A 26244-nucleotide genomic window follows, 5' to 3' on the forward strand; every position below is an offset into this window, starting at 1 on the left:
TACTGAAGAACTTTGAGCTGCAATTCTTGTATGAAAGGTGCTATACAAATAAAGTGTATTATTATTATATTACTGTTCGTTTCTACCGTGTATATCTGATTTCCAGCATCCCACATTAACCCTTTATCTGCCAGGGATTATTCTGATCTTATACCCGTCTCTGCCACCACTGTAAATCTATGGAGATGTTCCCCTTCTTTGCAGGGCTATAACTTTTTAAATTGTATTGCTAAATTGACATTACTATGGCCCATTCAACGTCAAGTATCTATCGTTTAGGATGTAGCAACGTTCTACTTTTTCATTCACATATTCATACTAAAATACGGTCTAAAGTATAAATATGTTTTTATCGTTTTCTGCAGCATTCTGCAGACCGTGATTTATAGCCCTAAATACATATATTAGATCATCAAATGTAGTTTGATACCGATTGGCGTCAGATTAAAAATTTCAATTGTACAAGGTCCTAAGCGTCATGCATCATCATCTGCTGGTGACCGGAGGGGGGGGGGGTTTATAAGTCCGTGGCCGACGTTAAATCATTAATGTAGTATGGGCGATACATAGATCAGTGGTTCCCAAAGTCGGGGTGGCGACCCAAAGGTGGGCCGCGAGCAGCCACGGGAGGGCCGCGAGATGGTTTCCAAAGAAAATACAAAATATAATTTCTTCTTTTTTTTTGTCAGGCCACTGAACTTAGAAGCAGGCCAGGACAGTGTTTCTAGTTGTATTCTAAAATTCTATTCTATTGTATTCTAAAATGTGACTATATGGTTTTATATTAACTTAATAAATAAACAAAAACGAAAAATCTACTTATTTCAACAAACATTTCAAACTAAATAACAGATTATGCACATAAAACGCTGAAAACAACCGAAGCAACAATAGTATTTTAATGAGGCTATTATTATTATCATTATTATTTTGCAACAAGTTAGCCCTCTCATAAATAGCACATATAAATGAATAACTAACTTGAACTAACTTAATAGGATTGAAGTGATATTTGGCTTAAAAAATCGGTCGCCTGGCAAAAAAAAAGAAAAAAAAAAGCCCGACGATGTGCATTGGGCCGCGGCTCTCTGACGCCTTATTTTCTGGGTCCCGGCCTGAAAAGTTTGGGAACCCCTGACATAGATCACAGCAGTTTATATGGATCATAATATTCAAACACGCTGAAACTTACCGCATCTTCCTCTGACCGTTGGGTGGTCAGCGTGGAGCAGAAAGGTCGCGATTATGGGATGTTGATATATGCGATCCATTTCCAGGTTGTATAATAATATATACGTCCAAATCATGTTGTTTATCGAGTTATTGGCAACGGATCGCTATCCATTGTGTCGAGCTCGAGTCCGAATATGGATGAGCACCACTTCCTGCCGCTCATTTCCTGTTTGGGCGATCCGCCGATCCGCCACCAGATGGTGCTCTTGAACCGTTGGAGAGTTGAGAGGAGATCAACAGGAGATCTCCAGTCTCCGTGGGTGAAATATGATTGCCATCACAGATTTTTGAAATATTGATCTCAAAGACGCCGTAAGGCAGATTACGCATGGCGAGCAATGACGTGGTAACACGTTCTTGGCGAGAAAAGGGTTAATGTCACTCTGAAATAACAGAGGATAATTGAAAAGTTTGAGTCAATTAGATCAAATTCAATTTCACTTTGGATTGGTTTGGACTTGATTTCTTTGGACAAGGTGAGGGCACTAGTGTGTGTGCCGTGTATCCACTCACCTTGCATATTTGACGTTGGAGGACTCCCCGGCCACGGGTTTGCGGAAGGTGATCTTGAAGTTGCCGAGCTCTTCGGAGAACCCGGTGATGGAGCTCAGACGGTCCCTCTCCTCCACGTGGGCCTCCAGGGAACCCTGAGTGTCTGCCGCCGCGTAGAACATCAGAGAGATCACCGGTGCGTACGGGCCAGAACTCTGCGAGAGGAAATGGGAAATTAGATTTGTCAAAAGAGCAATAATCTATAACAATCGTTGCTGGGGACAGATCGCTTAAAATACTGTCATGAAAGGCAATGGAGCTAGAGCTCAATTCCGGTTTAAAGATTTGCGCTTTGCCTGACCCAGATCCCAAAAATGTCAGACTAAACACAAATTAAACTCGCTTTAGCTTTTTGTTAGCCCAAACATGAAGCCTGAATCTGCCAATAAAGAAATTATAATAACAGTATTTTTCAACCCAAACCCAAATCTAAACCAGTAAGAAGTGAAAAATACAGCGCTGCCCAATCCAATCAGGTCCCGTCAGGCTATTACCGTACTGCTTCCTTTGCAGCCCAGACATTTCCCCCAAACACATTTAAACTAAAGTTATCACGACATAGAAGTAACTTCTTAACCCAATATATTATTAAGACCCATCAAAATTATATTTAAAATTATTATGAACACTTTGGGTGCCAGCTATTATCCGTAGCAGTCTGTAGCAAGGCCACCACTAAATAGACAGGGAACGGTCACCTTGTTTGTAGAGCTATAACTATATTCTATATTATAGCTATGGATACAATACTATGGCCCATTTGACAGAGTATCTATCGTTCAATATGTGAAAAAGAAATAATTTTTTCATCCATACATTCCCGCTTTATACTGTGGTGAATATAAGTATGGTTTTAGAGCGGTGAGAGAAAATGGTGGTTTTTCAATGTATGTGATGTATAGATTGGGGAGAGATGACAGCTAAAATGGTAAAACAACGAAATGTGCATGGAAGCAGGAGACGGTGATAGAACGGTGGTGGAACCAGTGGTTTCACAGGCACAGGCCGCGTCAGCGAGGGTTTTGTTATGAATTCCTTAGAGGAACATCTGAGATTAGAGTGTACTGTCTCCCAGGACAGGAGGGAGAGAGGTTCATCTTAATGAAACGTGAGTTTATTAGTGTTAAAGGTTATTCAGTTGTCATGACAACACGTCGCATGACAACCAGAAGGCGGGGCCGTTGTTGCGACGACGAACATCTATAAGTCGGACGGTGTTTCCGGGTGTAAGGCAGACTATAATCTGACCGAGAGCGAGTAGGACTGAGATCACACAGAGGACTCTCTCTCTCCTCTTATCACGAGAGAGGGGGGGGGGGGGGAAGGAGGAAGAATGCCACGACATCATTAGCTTCGGCTAACACGAGGAGGGTTCAGGCTAACGACTAGGCCTGACCACTATTGGACTGAATAACAAAAGGACAATTCTGAACACACCGAGAGATCATTAGAATAGACTCTTCAAGGACGATACAATTTGATAACATCTGATAACATCTGATTATGAGGTTCTGTTTATAGCAATAAAACAACGCTTCTCCTCATAAGGTATCTCACAGTGTCGAAGTGTCGAATTCTTACGGAAGTGGAGAAGTATTATGGTTTATGGATTGCACTAACGGGGGAAGATAAGGATCTTATCTACCAGTATCGGAGACGTCAGGACCATTAAAAGTACACAACGCAGAGGAATTGGATGGAGAGCCAAACAGACGAAGACGTGATACTGGCCAGTTTGATCAGAATCTTACAGTTGATGCCGTTGGGACCCGGATTTGCAAGAGATTAAAACAGGAACAGTTGGTTGTTGATGACAGCCAGAAAGCAAGAGATAAGAACAACGGATAAAGACTTTTTCAATAATGGGGCGACAGTGGACAACAGTCATCAATGTGTGGGAGAATCATGATCGAAGCAAGGCCAGTCAGCCCTGGGAGAGAGCGGCGAGTCGAGCGGTCAGGAGGCGAACCAGCGCTGTAGGGGAAACAGCGCTCCGATCAAAAATGTGAGTTCACTGTGCACACGGTTGTTTTGATTTTAAGCCAAATAAAAACGAACAGATAGTGAATCCGTAAACGTAAACATTTCTAGTTTGACACAGAGAGAGAATGCCAGCTGTAATAATATGAGCAGAGAGCCATGGTGAAAATCGAGGGTGTTATCTACAGAGAATGAAAAGCAAACGAGGCAGGCTGCACAGTTTTGGTTTAAGGAGGGTAAATGAAAGGGGGGGGGGGCGCTTGAATCAGATCGAAAAATTGTTATGGCGGGACTGTTTTCATAACAGAAGGAAAGTCGAAAGGATATTGTACCAGTGTGTATTATGTCCGATCAGGCAAGAGTATTAGTCTGAGAAAGCGTCCCCTGATAATGGATAGGAAAGAGAGGAAAAACAGCTGTGTTTTTAGGCCGTGGAAGGAAGGGCAGCGTTTGTTTGTTTGAGAGAGTAGCCATTATGAGCGAGTCAAAATGGCCGTGAGCACCACGAGGAGATAACAACAGATAAAGAACCAGGAAGTGACACGTCAACTAAAACACCATGGAGGAGGAGTAGGTCGCCACCTAGTGGCGGAGGGGGGGTAGTGCTGGGGAGTTTCCATTACCCATAGGGGAATATTTAGAGTTTAATTCAATTAAGGAGTTTAATTGCGGAGGGGGGGGGGGGTAGTGCTGGACAGTTTCCATTACCCATAGGCGAATATGTAGAGTTTAAGTTAATTAAGGAGTTGAATTTTTTCAAAATTACCAACTGCTTGTGTGTATACACGGTGGTGTATGTGAGAACTTTGTAAAGGAACTCAAAGTGTGGTATATAGAGCGACGGGACAGCTCCAGGGCGACGGTAGACAGCCCTGTAGGGTATATAGAGCGACGTGACAGCTCCAGGGCGACGGTAGACAGCCCCGTAGGGTATAGAGCGACGGTGACAGCTCCAGGGCGATGGTAGACAGCCCCGTAGGGTATAGAGCGACGGTGACAGCTCCAGGGCGACGGTAGACAGCCCCGTAGGGTATAGAGCAACGGTGACAGCTCCAGGGCGACGGTAGACAGCCCCGTAGGGTATAGGGCGACGGACAGCTCTGTTGTATGTTAGATGATAGTACGAGTACGTATGTGAGTTAGGAGCAGGGAACCAACCTGCTCTGTTGTATGTTAGAGCGATGCAAATAGTTTTAGGCACTGATTCTGGGTTTTTTGGTTGTTGCACTGTTTTTGGGTTATCACAAAGAGGCGGGAAGAGGGTCCGTGCGTGAGGATACCAAGTGCGTGGGATGCCAAAAGATAGGGGGACAGGGCTTATGTTGTGTGCTCGGTTGTATGTTATTATCATAATAATAAGATCGATATACAGGTTAATTAAATAAGTTTAATTATTAATTGATTAAATAAGAATTGCACAGAAAGATGGTGCAGTTATTTGAATGGGTTAATTATTGAATAAAGAGGGAGGTTGAATTCCAGTGGGGCCTTCTCACACCTAATAAATAGGCAGAGTCTTGAGGGGACACGTCACCAGAAAGAACTGGCGCGCGCTGGGGGTCACCCGTGGGACAAACGTAGAGCGCCGAGTGGGTATCGTTTAGCTGCTGGTGTCACGCCGGAAGACAACAAAACAGGGAACAGCCCTGTAGGATTAGATATGGGTGTTGAGAAGGTGGGGGACTAATAGAGAACAAATAGCGCCATGGGCTGTAGGACACTCACACCGTCCAACAGTCTGAAAGGGCGTGGCCATGGCAGGGGCTTGCAGAGGAAAAAAAATATATAGAGAACGAGCTGCAGGCCCAAAGCCACGGTAGACTAATAGAAAACACAGGGTCGAGTGTACAGAAAGACTGCCGGTGTTGTGTTTCTGCTTTCAAGGGGGGAATGACACCGACAGCGATGGAGATGGCCAGGAGACAGACTGGAGGAGGAGGAAGACGCAGGGGCCAGGCACGGCAGCCTGGTACACAGATCGTCCACGACGAGAGAGAGGGCCGACGGCGGTGGAGATGAGCCTCAACCAAGATGACCGACGGGGCGGAGATGACCGACGGGGCGGAGACGGCCGACGAGGCGGAGTCCAGCGGTCGCAGGCGGTGTTTGCCCAGGGGAGAACGAGGCAGACATTGGAGGGGGTTTCCCTGCGGAGACGCTGTTTAGAGAGCGTTTTGAAACAACAGAGCACGGGCGGTGAATCATGAACAAACAGGGACTTCCTTTCAGAGTCAATCAGGAGATCGAGAGACGAGACAACAGCGAGAAGTCCTGTGTTCATTGATTAGGAGTATGAGATATAAATGGAGGATTCATATATAAGATATATGTATAGAAGGATATATATATATATATAGAAGGTAGATAAGAGGGAGAACAGTAGAACAACAGGATATAATTATTGGGAGCAGACAGGGGGGGCTCCAATGGTTATGAGTCGTTGGATGTTGTTGGTTTTGGTGGTCGGTTTCGGTTCCCTTTGTGCACGAAGGGGGGCGCAAACAGACATCAGGCAGCAGGATCACTGGGTTGACCGTGGGCCGTCTTCGTTTCTTGTGCACGAGAGACGAGGTTGGTTTGCTTCAACCACAGGCTATTTTTGGCATAATTAATTAAAAAACCAAATAATGATTTATGATTCTGAAGGGGTGATAAGAATCAAGGGGGGATTGAGAGAAAATGGTGGTTTTTCAATGTATGTGATGTATAGATTGGGGAGAGATGACAGCTAAAATGGTAAAACAACGAAATGTGCATGGAAGCAGGAGACGGTGATAGAACGGTGGTGGAACCAGTGGTTTCACAGGCACAGGCCGCGTCAGCGAGGGTTTTGTTATGAATTCCTTAGAGGAACATCTGAGATTAGAGTGTACTGTCTCCCAGGACAGGAGGGAGAGAGGTTCATCTTAATGAAACGTGAGTTTATTAGTGTTAAAGGTTATTCAGTTGTCATGACAACACGTCGCATGACAACCAGAAGGCGGGGCCGTCGTTGCGACGACGAACATCTATAAGTCGGACGGTGTTTCCGGGTGTAAGGCAGACTATAATCTGACCGAGAGCGAGTAGGACTGAGATCACACAGAGGACTCTCTCTCTCCTCTTATCACGAGAGAGGGGGGGGGGGGGAAGGAGGAAGAATGCCACGACATCATTAGCTTCGGCTAACACGAGGAGGGTTCAGGCTAACGACTAGGCCTGACCACTATTGGACTGAATAACAAAAGGACAATTCTGAACACACCGAGAGATCATTAGAATAGACTCTTCAAGGACGATACAATTTGATAACATCTGATAACATCTGATTATGAGGTTCTGTTTATAGCAATAAAACAACGCTTCTCCTCATAAGGTATCTCACAGTGTCGAAGTGTCGAATTCTTACGGAAGTGGAGAAGTATTATGGTTTATGGATTGCACTAACGGGGGAAGATAAGGATCTTATCTACCAGTATCGGAGACGTCAGGACCATTAAAAGTACACAACGCAGAGGAATTGGATGGAGAGCCAAACAGACGAAGACGTGATACTGGCCAGTTTGATCAGAATCTTACAGCGGTCTATGGTAATTTGGTAATTCCTTCATTCCTGGGAGGCTGGTAATAGCCCGCAACGTGTATTATACTAAATGCATTGGTGTTTAGTCCCTACACACGCTACAATAAAAAAATCAAATGCATATGATGGGTATTATGTTCCATCATGAATCCATGAAAGGGGGGGGGGGGGGTCGTTTTTTGATGCTTTGATCGTCACCACCGGAATACGTTATGGACTAACGTTACACACATACGCTCGGATCGCAATGAAGACATTCTTGGATCAACGCAAGATTGATATCATATAGCCCTTACCTTGACTAGGATGTACCCCAAAAAGAATATTCCAATTATCTGATCGCCATTCCAAGTATTGATGTCCAGCGTGTCGCCAACATAATCCACCACAAAACACGGATCGGGAGTATTTGATTCTTCTCAATCCGAGCGTTATAACCGCTCGTCTTGCCCGGAGAAAAAGAGCCGGCCTGGACCGCGTGATTTTTTTCCGTAGCCTCTGTTTGCGAAGACGCTCTCTGATTGGCTAGGCCACGTACAAAGAGCGTCTTCGCTCACAGAGGCTACGGGAAAAAATCACCCACCTGGACCCATATAATCGACGCACAGCCCAAGACACACGGTTTCAAAAATGTCAAAGGGTGCTCGATACCGCCGCCTGAAAGGATCTGGCCGGTACTGCACCTTCGGAGTCCCAGTATGCCTTTTACAGGCAACATACATACTGACATTGAAATAGGGTATTAAAATCGACCCAGAAACGACTTAAGTCATTTATGGCACTAAACGACTTAGGCCCAGAAACGACTTAAGTCGTTAATGGCACTGAAAGCGTTAATATAATATTAAAGTCTTAAATATTATTTTGATAGGAAAGAAATATTCTGAAAAAGGCTAGCATTTAATTATATAATTAATCATAATATAATCATAATTAAATGCTAGACTTTTTAAGAATATTTCTTGTCTCTTGCAAGCTCCTGCACGGCTGGTGGTCTGGAGCATCTCGGCCATCCCAGATAGTCAGCATCAGAAACAATCTAGTAGGAACCTGTAGAAAGCACAGCTTTGTCCTCGGTTCTCACATGCTGTTTGGCAGTGATCCTCCAGGTCCAGTCTCCTCCGTGGTCACCCCCCATCCTCTTGACAAACTCTGTGGTCAAGATGAAGTCACTGTCCCGGACCTCCTGGACACCAAAGCTGAGCCCGTCGTGCATCAGCCAGCCGTAGCCTGGCAGGCGGTCGCCCTGCTCACAGGTGTGCCTCAGGTTCACGTCCATGTCAGAGAACTGACGCATCCACATCAGGCCTACGGAGATATAAGAACACAGCCAAGTCTGTTTGTTAGCCGGAGAACTGACGCATCAGACCTACAGAGATATAAGACCACAGCGGAGTCCGTTTGTTAGCCGGAGAACTGAGGCATCAGGCCTACAGAGATATAAGAACACAGCGGAGTACGTTTGTTAGCCGGAGAACTGACGCATCAGGCCTACGGAGAGTTAGGGAAACTAGGGATGTGATAATGTGTCGACTAAACGACCGACTTTCGACGTGTTCTCTGTGTCGACACAGTAATAGTAGTAATCAGACATCTTTTTTTTATTTTGCAATGGCCTATTCAAAATGTTCTAAAAACTATACCGGTTTCCAAAATAGCCTATTCAAAATAAAAATTTTAATGAACAATACTGTTTTCCAAATGGGACAGTGTAGTGTTCTAATTTTGTAAACCATCGAAATAACAAGGCGGCAGTTTAGACTCATTTTATGCAGAATGAATGAATGCAGCACCATGGATAGGGGATAATGGAGGTTGCTGTTCCACTTAATAATAATAATAATAATTTAGGACCTGCTCCGAGGTCATCAATTGGCACACATGCGATGCATGCATGCAATTCGTATCTGCGATTAACCCATCCCGTCGCCCTTCCCCCCCAAGGGCAGCCGGGAGCAGACAGGCGTCAACGTGAGCCGCGCCAGGGGACCAATCCAAGTGCTCCTGTCCGTCTTCGTCAAGGACGCCACAGCGTTAGCGATCTTGTTGTTGTGCATGTTTTTCCATTGGGTTTATCTTATCGGGGGGGAAACCCTTGCGAGCACGGGGAGAACATGCAAACTCCACACAGAAAGGCCTGGGAGATACCCCACCTGGGTAACTGGCATCATGGAAACCTGGTCCCCAAGCGGGAATCGAACCCTGGACCTTCTTGCTGTGAGGCGACAGTGTTTAACCACTACTCCACCGTGCCGCTTGTCACCGCTAGGTGCTCTCCTATAATAAGGAATGGAAAAGCCTGTACCTTGTGCACTGAGGATTGCGCTGCATAAGGGCTTGTGTCCATAGCGGACGTTTTATGAGTTGTCAGCTCCTTCCTGTCATTCATTTCTATGCTGGAGACGCGACAGGCGCGCTCCTTTTCCCAGCCCCGCGCCTCGCGTTTATGAGCTCTCGGCGGCAGCGTTTTTGGGCGGAGCGCTCTCAGCGCATAAAGTTGAAACTAGTTAAACTTTTGGAAAGGAGCGCGCTCATCAAGGTAATCAACATCGAGGAAGGGGCGGAGCCAGGGCAGTCGCGAGACCCAGGAAAACGCTCCGAGCTTTTTTTTTTCTTTTTCCAAAGCGGTCCGCCTTGAAAAAAACGTCCGCTATGGACACGAGCCCTAACATTTTATGAAAGGTCTATGATGACACCAAGCCTTTTAACTTCAGGTTTAATCCAAGGAGTAAGTGTTCCCATGTTTTTCAGTAGTATTTCTCTTTTTGTTCCAGGGCTGACTAGTAGGATTTCAGTTTTGTCTTTGTTTAATTTTAGGAAGTTATTGCTCATCCATTTATTTATTGCTAAGAGACAGTAATATAATATATGGCTGTAGCGTAATTTGGTTCAGCGGAGATGTACAGAACTTTGTGTGTCATCTGCGTAGCTAGGGAAACATACATTGGGTTCTCTGGTGATATCCCCAAGTAGTAGCATATATAGGAAGAAGAACAATAGTGGACCAAGGCAGCTCCCCTGTGGAACTCCAAAGGAGCAGTCATGTTTCTCAGATACATGATCTCCAAGCTTGACATAGTATTGTCTGTCTCCCTTTAATATGTTGTAACCCAGTGTTGCCACTCCAGTGGTGTTATTTAGGTTTTAACTAAAAACATACAGTGCAGGCTTTTTTCTGTTATCAGATCAGCTGATGCTTATGTCTGTGTGGGCCTGATGCGTCTGTGTTTCATACAGCTGCTGATGCTTGTGTTTCATACAGCTGCTGATGCTTCTGTGTTTCATACAGCTGCTGATGCTTCTGTTTCATACAGCTGCTGATGCTTGTGTTTCATACAGCTGCTGATGCTTCTGTGTTTCACACAGCTGCTGATGCTTCTAGTTTCATACAGCTGCTGATGCTTCTGTTTCATACAGCTGCTGATGCTTCTATGTTTCATACAGCTGCTGATGCTTCTAGTTTCATACAGCTGCTGATGCTTCTGTGTTTCATACAGCTGCTGATGCTTCCGTTTCATACAGCTGCTGATGCTTCTAGTTTCATACAGCTGCCGATGCTTCTATGTTTCATACAGCTGCTGATGCTTCTAGTTTCATACAGCTGCTGATGCTTCTAGTTTCATACAGCTGCTGATGCTTCTAGTTTCATACAGCTGCCGATGCTTCTATGTTTCATACAGCTGCTGATGCTTCTGTGTTTCATACAGCTGCTGATGCTTCTATGTTTCATACAGCTGCTGATGCGTCTGTGTTTCATACAGCTGCTGATGCTTCTAGTTTCATACAGCTGCTGATGCTTCTAGTTTCATACAGCTGCTGATGCTTCTGTTTCATACAGCTGCTGATGCTTCTGTGTTTCGTACAGCTGCTGATGCTTCTAGTTTCATACAGCTGCTGATGCTTCTAGTTTCATGCTTCTAGTTTCATACAGCTGCTGATGCTTCTATGTTTCATACAGCTGATGATGCTTCTAGTTTCATACAGCTGCTGATGCTTCTATGTTTCATACAGCTGCTGATGCTTCTAGTTTCAAACAGCTGCTGATGCTTCTATGTTTCATACAGCTGCTGATGCTTCTAGTTTCATACAGCTGCTGATGCTTCTAGTTTCATGCTTCTAGTTTCATACAGCTGCTGATGCTTCTATGTTTCATACAGCTGATGATGCTTCTAGTTTCATACAGCTGCTGATGCTTCTAGTTTCATACAGCTGATGATGCTTCTATGTTTCATACAGCTGCTGATGCTTCTAGTTTCATACAGCTGCTGATGCTTCTATGTTTCATACAGCTGCCGATGCTTCTATGTTTCATACAGCTGCTGATGCTTCTAGTTTCATACAGCTGCTGATGCTTCTGTTTCATACAGCTGCTGATGCTTCTAGTTTCATACAGCTGCTGATGCTTCAAGTTTCATACAGCTGCTGATGCTTCTAGTTTCATACAGCTGCCGATGCTTCTATGTTTCAAACAGCTGCCGATGCTTCTGTTTCATACAGCTGCTGATGCTTCTAGTTTCATACAGCTGCTGATGCTTCTAGTTTCATACAGCTGTTGATGCTTCTGTGTTTCATACAGCTGTTGATGCTTCTAGTTTCATACAGCTGCTGATGCTTCTAGTTTCAAACAGCTGCTGATGCTTCTAGTTTCATACAGCTGCTGATGCTTCTAGTTTCAAACAGCTGCTGATGCTTCTAGTTTCATACAGCTGCTGATGCTTCTAGTTTCATACAGCTGCTGATGCTTCTAGTTTCATACAGCTGCTGATGCTTCTATGTTTCATACAGCTGCTGATGCTTCTATGTTTCATACAGCTGCTGATGCTTCTAGTTTCATACAGCTGCTGATGCTTCTAGTTTCATACAGCTGCTGATGCTTCTAGTTTCATACAGCTGCTGATGCTTCTAGTTTCATACAGCTACTGATGCTTCTATGTTTCATACAGCTGCCGATGCTTCTATGTTTCATACAGCTGCCGATGCTTCTATGTTTCATACAGCTGCCGATGCTTCTATGTTTCATACAGCTGCCGATGCTTCTATGTTTCATACAGCTGCTGATGCTTCTAGTTTCATACAGCTGCTGATGCTTCTATGTTTCATACAGCTGCTGATGCTTCTAGTTTCAAACAGCTGCTGATGCTTCTAGTTTCATACAGCTGCTGATGCTTCTATGTTTCATACAGCTGCTGATGCTTCTATGTTTCATACAGCTGCTGATGCTTCTATGTTTCATACAGCTGCTGATACTTCTAGTTTCATACAGCTGCTGATGCTTCTAGTTTCATACAGCTGCTGATGCTTCTAGTTTCATACAGCTGCTGATGCTTCTATGTTTCATACAGCTGCTGATGCTTCTGTTTCATACAGCTGCTGATGCTTCTAGTTTCATACAGCTGCTGATGCTTCTAGTTTCATACAGCTGCTGATGCTTCTAGTTTCATACAGCTGCTGATGCTTCTGTGTTTCATACAGCTGCTGATGCTTCTATGTTTCATACAGCTGCTGATGCTTCTAGTTTCATACAGCTGCTGATGCTTCTAGTTTCATACAGCTGCTGATGCTTCTAGTTTCATACAGCTGCTGATGCTTCTAGTTTCATACAGCTGCTGATGCTTCTATGTTTCATACAGCTGCTGATGCTTCTAGTTTCATACAGCTGCTGATGCTTCTATGTTTCATACAGCTGCTGATGCTTCTGTTTCATACAGCTGCTGATGCTTCAAGTTTCATACAGCTGCTGATGCTTCTAGTTTCATACAGCTGCTGATGCTTCTAGTTTCATACAGCTGCTGATGCTTCTATGTTTCATACAGCTGCTGATGCTTCTGTGTTTCATACAGCTGCTGATGCTTCTATGTTTCAAACAGCTGCTGATGTGTAATGTTTCATACAGCTGCTTTTCAAATATTGACTTAACTGCCCCTGGGGCTGGGGCACAGGAAAAGCATAATGTGAATGCATAAAATGTGAGGTATTCCCCTTTAATGAACATCACTTGATCTCTTATTTTGGCTCCTTCAAAAGAAACTCACCAGACTACGTTTTTATTTCAGTGAGTGTGTGGATTAGGACCAGGCAAAATAATTACTCCATCACAAGATGAGACTGTGAAAGAGAGGGGTGGGGGGATTAAACAGTGCTTACTTACCCGTCACAACAGACTTGGGACTCCTGGTTTTCATACCAAAGTAGACCTGAGGCCTGTATGACCCCCAAAACCTCTCTGGAGATACCTCGGCACTGGTGCTGTTGGCGTCAAGCACAGGAGGTGAGGGGTGGATTGTCACCACCCGTTTAGCTAGGGCAGAGCGCATGTAGAGAGCATAGAAGAACCAGACGAGGCTGAAGATGCACAGGCCGATGGAGATGTTGATGAACACTTTGCCCATGTCAACCTTCTTCTTCTTCTCCTTGCGGTGCAAGGCAGCAGGATTCTCCTCTTTCCTCTGGAGGGGAGCAGCTTCACCCGTCACCACCCTCTTCCTCTGCCTTCCCATCCTGCCCACTGGAGCTGAGTGGAGAAGTGTAGAAGAGAAGATGTTTAGGTTCAAAGGGACAGTCAATGGCTTAATTTGTGCATGTCGAGTAATTCAGAGTCCATTCTCTTTGGATCAAATAACAAACTCAGCAAGGCCAACGGCTTCTCTGTTACAGTGGGTGGCAATATTGTCACAAGGAAAGATGAAATTACATACCTGGGCTGGGTTCCATCCTAGAGGCAAATCTTTCCTGTGACAAAATGACAACCAATGTAATCAAAAAAGTCAACGAACAAGATTCTTGTACCGGATCTCCTCTCTGGTAAACAAGAATACCCTAAAGACTCTAACAGGAGCACCCATTCAAGGGTACTACGACTATGCTTGCACCTCATGGTACCAAAGCACCTCAAAGGCACTAAAAACAAGATTACATCACAAAACAAACTGGTCAGACTACTGCTTGACCTTACTCCTAAAACCCACCTCACCCCTGCCCATTTTGACAACCTATGATGGCTTAGAGTAGACGACAGAGTACAGCAACTTGCAATGGGCCTGGTCTACAAGATACACTACACCACTAAGGTACCCATGTACATGTCGAAATACTTCCCAAAGGTCAGTGAATACCACAACCACAACACCAGAGGGAGTTCCACAAATCATGTTCAACCCAGATTCGGCTCAAACAAGGGACTAAACACGTTTTGCAATTATGCCACAACAATGTGGAACACCCTACCCTCAGCCGTAAAATAATGTGAATCCCTACCAACTTCCAAACCCGCTCTAAAAGAGCACCTATGGGAAACTGTCCCCGGTAAATGACCCCGTAGTTTCCTCCCCCTCAAATGTATTATATTGATATTCTTTTAGAAACTGTCTGTAAATAAACAGACAGTACTGTATATTTGCATACCTGTCAACTAGGGCTGTCTTAAATACTTCGAAGCTACGTTCGATGGGCATGGGATTCAAATATGAAAATAAAATTCAATTATTAAAATTTTTTAAAATATATGAACTTTTTTTTTTGTGCAAAATCAACTCTGCCTCTCTTTGTTAACTACAACAAGCAGGCTGCGGTCTCGACTCCCGGAGAGTCAGCATTGCCTTGGCTCGGGCTGATCGCTATACTAACTCGTTTGGCTGAATTAGGGGGAGGGGAGCCGTGGGTGGGTCCTGGGCGTTGTGGACAGCGACCCCTACAGTTCGGTCGGGGCGCCTGCTCAGCGAAGGTAGGATCTGGTAGGATCACGTGCTTATTGTAGAGAGGTGGAGTCGAGGCGCCGCTTACTTTCGTTTCATTGGAATGGAGGCGGGAAGGCACCGCTTACTTTCGTTTCATTGGAATGGAGGCGCAAGATTTGAAGCAAAAAATAATAATAATAATTTACTTAGATTATTATTTTTTTGTTCGAAGCTCGTGCCATCGAACGAAGCTTCGAAGCTTTGAAGTATTTAAGACAGCCCTAATTAAAAGCATCCTGTAGAAGCTCTATGGCCTGAGTTAAAGAGGAAGCCACTGTGTAAACAACTGTATCATCGGCGTATAAATGAAAACGTGCTGGGTTTATCCCATTTCCTAGTTCATTTATAAAGATGGAGAATAAGACAGGGGGGCAATTCCAGCGTTATGGATGTTACATTCAGAGAGAACATTGGAAACTTAAAGGGGACATGCGTTGCTATTCCTAGCACTATTTGGGCAACTTTACACAATTCCTGAGAGTCTATTGAAGACATCTGTAATGTTTTTTTTTTTTTTTAAACGCATTGTTTTATATTTCTAATCAAGTACTCAAAACCATAATTTTTCAGCTTCAAGATTTCAGGCTGTTATGGCCTGGCTCCGCCCATAAGCACTTTGAGTGATAGTCAGTCCACACAGTCTGCGACTGGTAGACAGAGAGAGAGAGAGAGAGGGGGGGGGGGGTGGGAGAGAGAGAGAGAACGAGAGAGAGAGAAAGAGAGAGAGAGAGAGAGAAAGAGAGAGAGAGAGAGAAAATACAGGCCGTTATTGATAAGGCCCCCTCTCTCCCTCCCTCCCTCCCTCCCTCTCTCCCTCTCTCCTCCTCTCCCTCTCTCTCTCCCTCTCGGGTGTGCCCAGGGAGCGAAATAAACTTTTTGACTCACCGGCCAGTGGCGGGTAGATGGGAAGAGTCTACCCGCCAAGCATATTTCTTACCTGCCAATTTTTTTGATTAAAAAAATATATATATATATTTTATATAAACATTTTTTTTTTTAATAAAATATATATTATATAATCATACTTGTAGTTGTATTATCTGCGAGACATCGCCACCACGCAATAAGTCAAAATGCTTGCTATCTGCAAACAGCTCCACTGTCTGTGTGTATACTTGAGTAGCCTCCAGCTCCAGCAAGGATTCTCCGGCCCTGCAGCTAGACCCTATATTCAGCTAGACCCTACATTCAGCATGCAAGGATTCTCCGGCGATGCAGCTGGACCCTATTTATAACGTTACGGTTATTTTGTCAAATCACATTCAACATGCCCTCAGCTAGAATACGCATTCAATCAATGTTATAAGACATTGATATCAGGAGCTATCTGTAGCTACTGCTAGCCCGGTATTTCCCTACTATCTCGCTTCCTCCCTAGCCCCTTCAACCTCCTCCTACCACTCTTGACACCACAATGTGCCTCATACCTATATCCACAATCTGCTCCTCAAGAACAGAATCAACCCATCCACGCCAGTTTGCTAGCAACCCGGCTAATCTCTCCTACCCTCCTACAGCCACTAATACACCTGTCACAGTACAGGGAGGCTTATGGAATTGTCAATCAGCAGTCAAGAAAGCTGACTTCATTACTGCCTACGCCCATAGTCTAAATCTGCAGCTCCTGGCTCTAACTGAGACCTGGATAACCCCCAATAACTCGTCAACACCTGCAGCATTATCTACAAACTATAACTTCACTCACACACCTCGACCCTCCAGACGGGGTGGAGGCACTGGCCTCATGACATCTCCTTCATGGGCTACAAACCTAACGCAACTCCCAGAACTGTCACTCTCCTCCCTCGAATATCATGCAGTATCTGTCTCTAATCCTTTCAATCTCACCATTGTTACACTCTATCGCCCTCCAGGTCCCCTCGATCACTTCACAGATGAGCTGGACATGCTTCTAAGCTCCTTACCGGAAGATGGTACCCCGCTCCTTCTATTGGGCGACTTCAACCTGCCTGACTCATCTCAGTCGGTCCCAGTGGTCTCCCTCCTACAACAATTTGACCTGACTCCCACTGCCATGCCTCCCACCCACAAAGCAGGCAACTCCTTGGATCTCATATTTTCCCGTAACTCCAGCATCATTAACACCATGGTAACTCCCCTACATGTATCTGACCATTCCTTCATATCCTTCTCACTAACTCTCATGCTTAACCGAAAAGTCTTCACCCCAACTCAAACCGTCTCACTCAGACGCAACCTGCCCTCCCTATCCCCCTCCACCCTCTCCTCTGACATAATATCCGCTCTACCTTTGAGGGACACCTTCTCTGCTCTCCCCACAGAGATGGCAACCTCCACCCTCCTCTCAGCCCTTGCAACCTCCTTCGACAAGCTCTGTCCCCTCGTTGAGAAACCTGCCCGCCGTTCCCCACCCAGTCCATGGCTGACGGATGCAGTGAGAGAACAAAGACAGGTCCTGAGAGCGGCTGAGAGGAAGTATAGAAAGTCACGCCTCACTGCTGACATCGACACATATCACAACCACTTGTTAACATTCTCCAAAACCATTACTAATGCCAAAGCTTCTTTCTTTCACCATAGGATCGAGGCCTCTGCCAAGAATCTTCGCAAACTGCATGCTACCATGTCCTCCCTCCTCACTCCCCCCCCACCTCCTCCTCCCTCATCTTTTTCTGCCGAAGACTTTGCGATCTTCTTTGAGGAAAAAGTGGAGAACATCCGCAGCTCCTTCTCCCAACCCCCACCCATTCCAAACGCTGAATCGAGAACCTCATCCTTCACTCTGTCATCTTTCTCTCCCATTACAGAAGCCGAGACCCTGACACTGGTAACGTCGAACCGTCCGACTACATGCCAGCTGGACCAGCTACCCTCCCCACTCCTCCAGACCATAGCACCGGACATCCTCCCATTCCTAACTGCAACCATCAACTCCTCACTCAACTCGGGGGTGGTCCCCACCTCCCTAAAACAAGCCAGAGTCACGCCCCTCATAAAAAAACCAACCCTGAATCCCACCGTCATAGCCAACTATCGCCCTGTCTCTCTTCTCTCCTTCCTTTCTAAAACACTTGAACGTGCTGTATCCAACCAACTTACTGCTTATCTCTTACAGAATGACCTCCTAGACCCCAATCAGTCTGGCTTCCGGACTGGCCACTCCACAGAAACGGCCCTCATTGCGGTCACAGAGGCACTTCACTTAGCAAAAGCGAAAGGCCTCTCCTCTGTCCTGATTCTCCTAGATCTATCTGCAGCCTTCGACACAGTCAACCATCAGATCCTCCTCGCGGCCCTCGCAGGAATGGGAGTGGCTGGATCTGCGCTGACATGGCTGACATCATACCTCAATGACCGCTCCTACCAAGTGTCATGGAGAGGGACTCTGTCGGCCACCCGCCCCCTCCGGACGGGTGTCCCCCAGGGCTCGGTCCTAGGACCCCTTCTCTTCTCCCTCTACACTAAATCACTGGGTAACATTATCACATCTCATGGCTTCTCATATCATTGTTATGCCGATGATACTCAACTCTTCCTCTCCTTCCCTCCCTCAGATATCCACGTCTCTGAGCGGATCTCGGCCTGTCTGTCCGACATCTCCGCCTGGATGACGACCAACCACCTCAAACTGAACCTAAGCAAAACAGAATTGCTCCACCTGCCGGCCAAATCCTCCCCCCTGACCGACCTCTCCATCACAGTCGAGAATGCAGCTGTGACCGCGTCGCCGACCGCCAAGAACCTTGGTGTTGTCCTCGACGACCAGTTGAACTTCTCTGCTCACATCGCAGCGACAACCAGAACCTGCAGATTCCTCCTGAGCAACGTCAGAAGGATACGCCCCTTCCTGACAAAAGAAGCCACCCAACTCCTCGTCCAATCAACAGTCATCTCCCGCCTCGACTACTGCAACGCACTGCTAGCTGGCCTCCCGGCCACTGCCACCAAGCCTCTTCAACTCATTCAAAATGCAGCGGCCCGCCTGATCTCAAACCTACCGAAGTCAGCCCATGTCACCCCACTTCTTAGGGACCTGCACTGGCTCCCCATTGCTGCACGTATCCGCTTCAAGGCCCTCGACCTAGCATACCGTGCGGCAAAGGGAACCGCTCCCGCCTACCTCCGGTCAATGGTCTCTAACTACACACCCTCAAGACCCCTACGCTCTGCGTCTTCTGGCCGCCTCAGATCTACTCCTATCCAAGCTCCCGGAGGGTCATCAAAGAGAAGCCGCCTATTCTCAGTCCTTGCCCCACAATGGTGGAATGAACTACCCATCCCAGTTAGGACAGCCGAATCCCGTCCAATCTTTCGCCGTCGACTAAAGACTCACTTCTTCAACCATTATCTGAAATGATAAAAAAAAAAAAAAAAAAAAAAAAAATCTAACCCCGACTAACCTTAATGTCATGCACTTGTCCTAATAAACTAACCTACACTGTAACACGCAACACTTTGATGAACATTGTTACTCAGCTGATAGAGTTATACCCTTCTTGCTGTCTTGTCGCACAGAACTTGTAAGTCGCTTTGGATAAAAGCGTCAGCTAAATGACTAAATGTAAATGTAAATGTAAATGTAGATAACGTTAAGACAATTTAGTTTACTGGGACAGATCGATCTAAGTGAGCTAGCTAACGCGAGCTAGCTAACGAGGGAACGGAGGTATTATGCAGCTCATGGAGGTCCGATCTAGACTAGAGCAGACTGCTACCATTCTGAGAGCTTAATGTTAGCACTAGAGCTGCGGGCGAGCTGCTACCATTCTGAGAGCTTAACGTTAGCACTAGATGCTGCGGGCGAGCTGCTACCATTCTGAGAGCTTAACGTTAGCACTAGAGCTGCGGGCGAGCTGCTATCATTCTGAGAGCTTAACGTTAGCACTAGAGCTGCGGGCGAGCTGCTATCATTCTGAGAGCTTAACGTTAGCACTAGAGCTGCGGGCGAGCTGCTATCATTCTGAGAGCTTAACGTTAGCAGTGGCACTAGAGCTGCGGGCCGCTCTGTGTTGATACAAGCAGAAGCCAATAGCATCCCGCTGCAGGGCTGGCCCGGCTGGGCGGATATGACTCGTTGCCACTGTTTTTTTTTCAAAATAAGAATATCATACGAACCGAATGCTGCTAACTGCCGGAGCCATCGATATTATGACTCTAGCTGCGCTTGGGCCGGAAATGAGACCCGCACATATTTTCAAAATAAGAGTATCGTTATGAACTACACGTCCACACGCCACACGGCGGGCAGGGCTCTCAGTGGCAAGCGCCAAAGGTAAAAACTGAGCGCCCCTGGCGGGCGGCGGGCTTTAATTTCGCCCCCTGGGTGTGCCGCGCGGCAGCTTGTGGGGGGGGGGGCCCTACCTCCCTCCCTCTCTCTTCCTTTTTTTCCCTCCCTCACTCGGAGGTGTGTGCCGCACGGCAGGTCCCCCCCCCCAGGTCACCTTTAACTTAACATTGACAAGGCATCGATTTGAATTGGAAGTATAATTTACACATTTTAGTTACACTTATTGAGATAAAGATGAGCCTGCAGTAAGAAATGTTTTGACCTTTTGGATTTTGAGATAGGTGACAAAATACACAGCGTTATGGATGTTACGGAAATTGACAAGCTTTTCGGACTCAGTGAACACATGATGAAAACTCTGAATATCTTTTTCAAAGAATAACATGTTTACTATCACTTTGTAGGGAAGGCTTTGAGGTACCCAGAAAGCACATTCAGGAAAACCTGGCATTTCCTCTCAAGGAATGAATCACAAAAAAGTGCCGTTATGGATGTTACATTTTTACGTTATGGATGTTACACGTCTGAAATAGACAAAAAACACTATCAAAAATAGAGCTTTACCCACATGTGTTTGACTTCGGTGGACCATTTTGAGGGTCAAAACCAGTCTGGATTGATGTTGTAGTCTGAAAAAATGCCAGGAAATGCTTAGAGAATTGTTGAATATATAGAACACAAATGTTCTAGACTGTTCGATTATGACATCATACTGTGACATCACAAATGTTCTAGAATGTTCTATTATGACATCACAAATGTTCTAGAATGATCTATTATGACATCATACTGTGACATCATTTTTGGTCTTAAATAGTTGCAAAATATCAGTCACTTCTGAAAATAAATTACAAAAAGTTTTTGGAAAATAGCTCTTTATTTGATTAACATAAAAAGGTGTTTTCTATGAGAACAGCAATATTAATATCGGTTAAATCAGAAAATGAGTTTTGGAGCAATTCCATGAAAATGTCCTCACCATGAAAAAGAAAGTTATAAAAAATCAAGTCCAATTCACTCTGCCTGGACTGGTTCAGAGAAATGGTATCTCCCTCTGTTATCCATGTTGAGGATTGAGGTGTTCACGAATCTGATCAAAACTGACCCAGGACTTGTCCTCTTTGGTTGGAAGTGCAGCGGTAAGCCTCCATAAGGGACATGGACATGTGGCGTTTCTGAACCCTCTGCTTGACTCCTTCTCTTATGGTCACTGCATCCTTCATTCCTGGGGCCTGTCTTGAAATGTCGTCCCTGGAATAATACTCATTTACTTTCTGTTTGGTTTCATTTGGGGTTTCTGTGTTTTTTGGGGTGGGTTTCTTGTCACGATACTCGGCAAAACAATAACAAATACACATGTAGGCTGAGCAGACGCGAGGGGGAGATGGCCGACAGCAGCCGATTAGCAGTAGGCTAACGTGGACACTGCTCTGCCTAGACCAACAATGTGTGAAAAAGTTGTGTCTGGAAATATGTTGGATTTTAATCAAACAAGGAGTCATAAAATACTTCTGATTTAAATCAAACAAAGGGGTCATAATCGGACTTAACAACACACATTTTTTATAGTGTTTTTTTGTCTATTTCAGACGTGTAACATCCATAACGGAAAAATAACGGCATAACGGCACTTTTTTGTGATTCATTCCTTGAGAGGAAATGCCAGGTTTCCTGAATGTGCTTTTTGGGTACCTCAAACCCTTCCCTACAAAGTGATAGTAAACATGTTATTCTTTGAAAAAGATATTCACAGAGTTTTCATGTGTTCAGTGAGTCCGAAAAGCTTGTCAATTTCCGTAACATCCATAACGCTGTGTATTTTGTCACCTCTCTCAAAATCCAAAAGGTCAAAACATTTTTTATTGCAGGCTCATCTTTATCTCAATAAGTGTAACTAAAATGTGTAAATTATACTTTAAACAAAGGGGTCATAATCGGACTTAACAACACACATTCGCAATGTAATATCCATAACGGTAACATCCATAACACTTGTAAAGAATACAAAAGATATTGTTGCTAATATGTCATCTTTATAAAAGTTAGCTTTGCTTAGGAAGTTTGGTTGACATTGCATTCCAGATGCATGTTTTATGACAACTTTTCCTGGAAAACGTTATGGATGTTACATTCGCTGTCCCTAAAGGGGCATTATAACAGCATGCTTCACCTGCCAATGGAAAGACACAAAGTACATAATTCACATATTGATACAACAGCCCTTCATGACCAAAGGTGAGGTTAGAAAAATATCTGTTGATTTTTTTTTTGCCATTCTAAATGTTTACATCATTGTGTCTCCTCCTGTAGTGTGAAAAAACATGCATTCTCATAAATATTACGATCAAATCTATTTTTTTGGACACTGTACAACTACACAAGCAAAACTGTACATTGGAATATTGACAAAACCTAATTGGTAATTTACTGTACATTGGAGGGGGTTGGGTTAGGACATTTACAGGGGCCAGTTTAGAATTGCAGTCTCCCGTAGGTGTTCTTTGAGAGTGTTTTTTGAAAGTGGGTAGTGATTCACATTCCTTTACAGCTTTGGGTAGGGCGTTCCACATTGATGTGGCATAATTGCGAAACGTGTTTAGTCCCTTGTTTGAGCCGAATCTGGGTTTAACATGATTTGTGGAGCTCCCTCTGGTGTTGTCGTGATCGTGGTATTCACTGACCTTTGGGAAGTATTTTGACATGTACATGGGTACCTTGGTCGTGTAGTGTATCTTGTAGACCAGGCCCATTGCAAGTTGCTGTACTCTGTCGTCTACTCTAAGCCATCCTAGGTTGTCAAAGTGGGCAGGGGTGAGGTGGGTTCTAGGAGTAAGGTCAAGCAGTAGTCTGACCAGTTTGTTTTGAGATGTTTGTAATTTTGTTTTTAGTGCCTTTGAGGTGCTTTGGTACCATGAGGTGCAAGCATAGTCGTAGTACCCTTGAATGAGTGCTCCTGCCAGAGTCTTCAGGGTATTCTACTATTCTTGTTTACCAGTGAGGAGATCCGGTACAAGAATCGAGTTCGTTGGTTGACTTTTTTTATTACATTGGATGCCATTTTGTCACAGGAAAGATTTGCCTCTAGGATGGAACCCAGGTAGGTAATTTCTTCTTTCCTTGTGACAATATTATCACCCACTGTAACCGAGAAGCCGTCAGTCTTGCTGAGTTTGTTATTTGAACCGAAAAGAATGGACTGTTTTGACCATGTGTAATGATAAGTTTGTTATCAGCGAGCCATATGCAGATTTTGCCTAGTTCCGAGCTGAGGGTTTTTTCAACCTGTAACTTGTTCTTGTCAGAGACCAGCAGGGCTGAGTCGTCCGCAAACAGGAACAAGTTGCAGTCACAAACTGACGACATGTCATTTGCATGAATTAGGAACAGTAGCGGTCCTAGTATGCTTCCTTGTGGAACACCACAGCTCACTGTGAGGGGGGGGATAGGGTACCGTTTATGGTGTGATTGACAGTGTCGAAGGCCTTTTGTAGGATGACCATGCCGCAGTATTTGCCCGCGTCCACCTCTTGTTTGATGTGGTCGTTTAAATAGAGAAGCAAGGCATGTGTCAGTGAAGTGGGATGTTCTGAAGCCAGATTGGAATTCATAGATTCGATTTTTTTCCACAAGGTACTTTTCGACCTGTTTGTATAAAAAATTGTCCATGACTTTCGAGATGGAGGTAAGGATAGAAACAGGGCGGTAGTTGCCTGGGTCTAATTTACTGCCCTTTTTTGTGCAGGGGTGTTACTCTCGGAATTTTGAAGTCCTTGGGGACGTGTCCCTGTTTTATGGAGAGGTATTATGTGTGTGATGACTGGGGTGATGGCGGCTGCTGAGTCTCTGAGGAATTTGGAGGGGATGTTGTCATGGCCAGTGGCCTTGTTCGGTTGGAGGGCGCTCAGTTTTTTGAGTACCTCATCTGTTGTTACCATTTCCAGTTTGAAGTAGTCTTTGTGGACCCCTAGGTTCTTGTAGTATGCTACTATGTGTTCTACCCCATAATTCCCTGAGTGGGAGGGTAGTTTGTTTACCAGTGTTGTGGCTATGTTTGTGAAGAAAATGTTTAAGTATTGGCTACATGATCCAGCTTGTCTGTGATGAGCGTGTTGTCCGTCTTTATGATTATGTTTGAGAATCTGGTGCCCCCAGAGAATTACGTGGTGTATATAGAAAGCGACAATAAACACAAAAGTAACATAGGACACAATATACAACACACAGGACTATGTATAATATAAACAGTACCTACAATTAAATTAATGAATTAAATAAGAGGTCAAAGAGAACTTAGTGTAAATATTCCAATTAGTAGTTCACCCAGCCCTTGGGTACATACAGGTTTTGACCAGCAGATGGCAGCGACGAGCCAGCTCAGCAGAGAGCAGCTGAGCTCTCCCGTCTTTTCAAATCCCAATGTTGACAGCTATGTATATTTGTATATCTTGTATGTCATAAATGTCTGGATGTAACAGTACTGTATATCTGATCTGTATGTTGTGTATGTTATAAATGTTATCATGAATTGAAAATGGGGGACCGTGGTAAACAAGACGAAAGTCCTTCTCTGGTCTGCATCCCCTTATCAATTGTGTGTATTGAGCCATACTGTATTGTACCCATTCTGCAATCTGTTAATAAAATTTGCAATCAATCAATCAGAGACCCATACTATCTTGAAGAGGAACACAATTATGTTTTGACTGCATTTGTATAAAATGTATTGACTGCAAAATAAATGTATCGACTGCAAATGTCCTAACCCAACACCCTCCAATGTACAGTAAATTACCAAGTATGGCTTTGTCAATATTCCAATGTACAGTGTCCACCACCCACCCACCTACCCAACCTCTTCCAGTGTACAGTTTCTACGTCAAATGTATATACTATTTTCTGGACTCTTTTTGTATCACAAACAGTACTGTATCTGCAAATCTGTATGTCATAAATGTATAGATGTAGCAGTACTACTGTCTATCTGTATGTTGTGTATGTCATATGTTATGATGATGAATTGAAAATGGGGGACCCTGATGTAAACAAGACGAAAATCTTTCTCTGGTCTGCAATCCTTAACAATTGTGTGTATTGAGCTGTACTGTACTGTACCCATTCTGCAATCTGTTAATAAAGTTTTCAATCAATCATGTAACGTGAATGAATGAATGAATGAATGAATGAAAACTTTATTTAACAGATTGCAGAATGGGTACAATACAGTACGGCTCAATACATACAATTGTTAAGGGGATGCAGACCTGAGAAAGACGTTTGTCTTGTTTCCATCAGGGTCCCTGATGGGGTAATCAACGTTACAAACTTGACACAGCGTGTAGCCAAGCGTCCCTTAATATAAAGTCAGGCTAGAATCAGACATGTATTTATTGAAGCAGTCGGCTATTGTTTAAATTAAAAACATATCCATATCTTTTATAAAAATCCCGTTTCCTGAAATAATCCCGAGGTCAGCAGCTGAAAACGTTACAATGGAAACACTTGGAGCAATGCTATCGGCATCAGTTTACGTTAGCTTGTAAGCTAGCAGCCTGACTGTCACTATATCACTGATGTCCGGCTATAGTGCGCTACAGTCACAACAAGCTACACTGCTCTTCGACTACCGTGGCTTGCCAATACGTTTTCTCTCCGTTAGCAACTTAACAGAAGATTAACCAATGATGGTGAATGAAACGATCGCTCACCTGTAAAATTGTCCGGTTTTCAGCTGCTCATTATCCGTTGCAAGCTAATGATCTACTGGCTACTTCCTGCTCCCTCGTTTGGATGTAACCACTGACGTGGGCTTGCTCTATCTGCTCTCCCTCTCTCTCTCCGTGTGTGTGCGTGTGTGCGCGTGTGTGTGTGTAATATCACTGTAGAGTAGACAAAATGCACATTTGACAGTAAAGAGG

General features: G+C 44.7%; 1 protein-coding gene across 2 annotated transcripts in view; it reads right to left on the reverse strand.

The window, feature by feature from the left end:
* The window catches only part of mogs (mannosyl-oligosaccharide glucosidase), a 36338-nt gene extending 10257 nt beyond the window's left edge, over positions 1–26081 (reverse strand). Inside the window, exons 1-5 of one of the 2 annotated variants that reach the window (XM_084319391.1) lie at positions 26035–26081; positions 14023–14056; positions 13476–13838; positions 8412–8635; positions 1747–1940 (exon numbers count right to left, since the gene is read on the reverse strand). In XM_084319391.1, coding sequence (XP_084175517.1) covers positions 1747–1940; positions 8412–8635; positions 13476–13838; positions 14023–14038 — 797 coding nt within the window. In that variant the 5' untranslated portion in view covers positions 14039–14056; positions 26035–26081. The remainder of the gene's footprint in view (positions 1–1746; positions 1941–8411; positions 8636–13475; positions 13839–14022; positions 14057–26034) is intronic. The other variant, XM_084319392.1, reaches the window with a different exon arrangement.
* Positions 26082–26244: the final 163 nt, after the last annotated feature.

Source organism: Notolepis coatsorum, assembly GCF_963971535.1.
Source record: "Notolepis coatsorum genome assembly, chromosome: 7".
NCBI lineage: Eukaryota > Metazoa > Chordata > Actinopteri > Aulopiformes > Paralepididae > Notolepis > Notolepis coatsorum.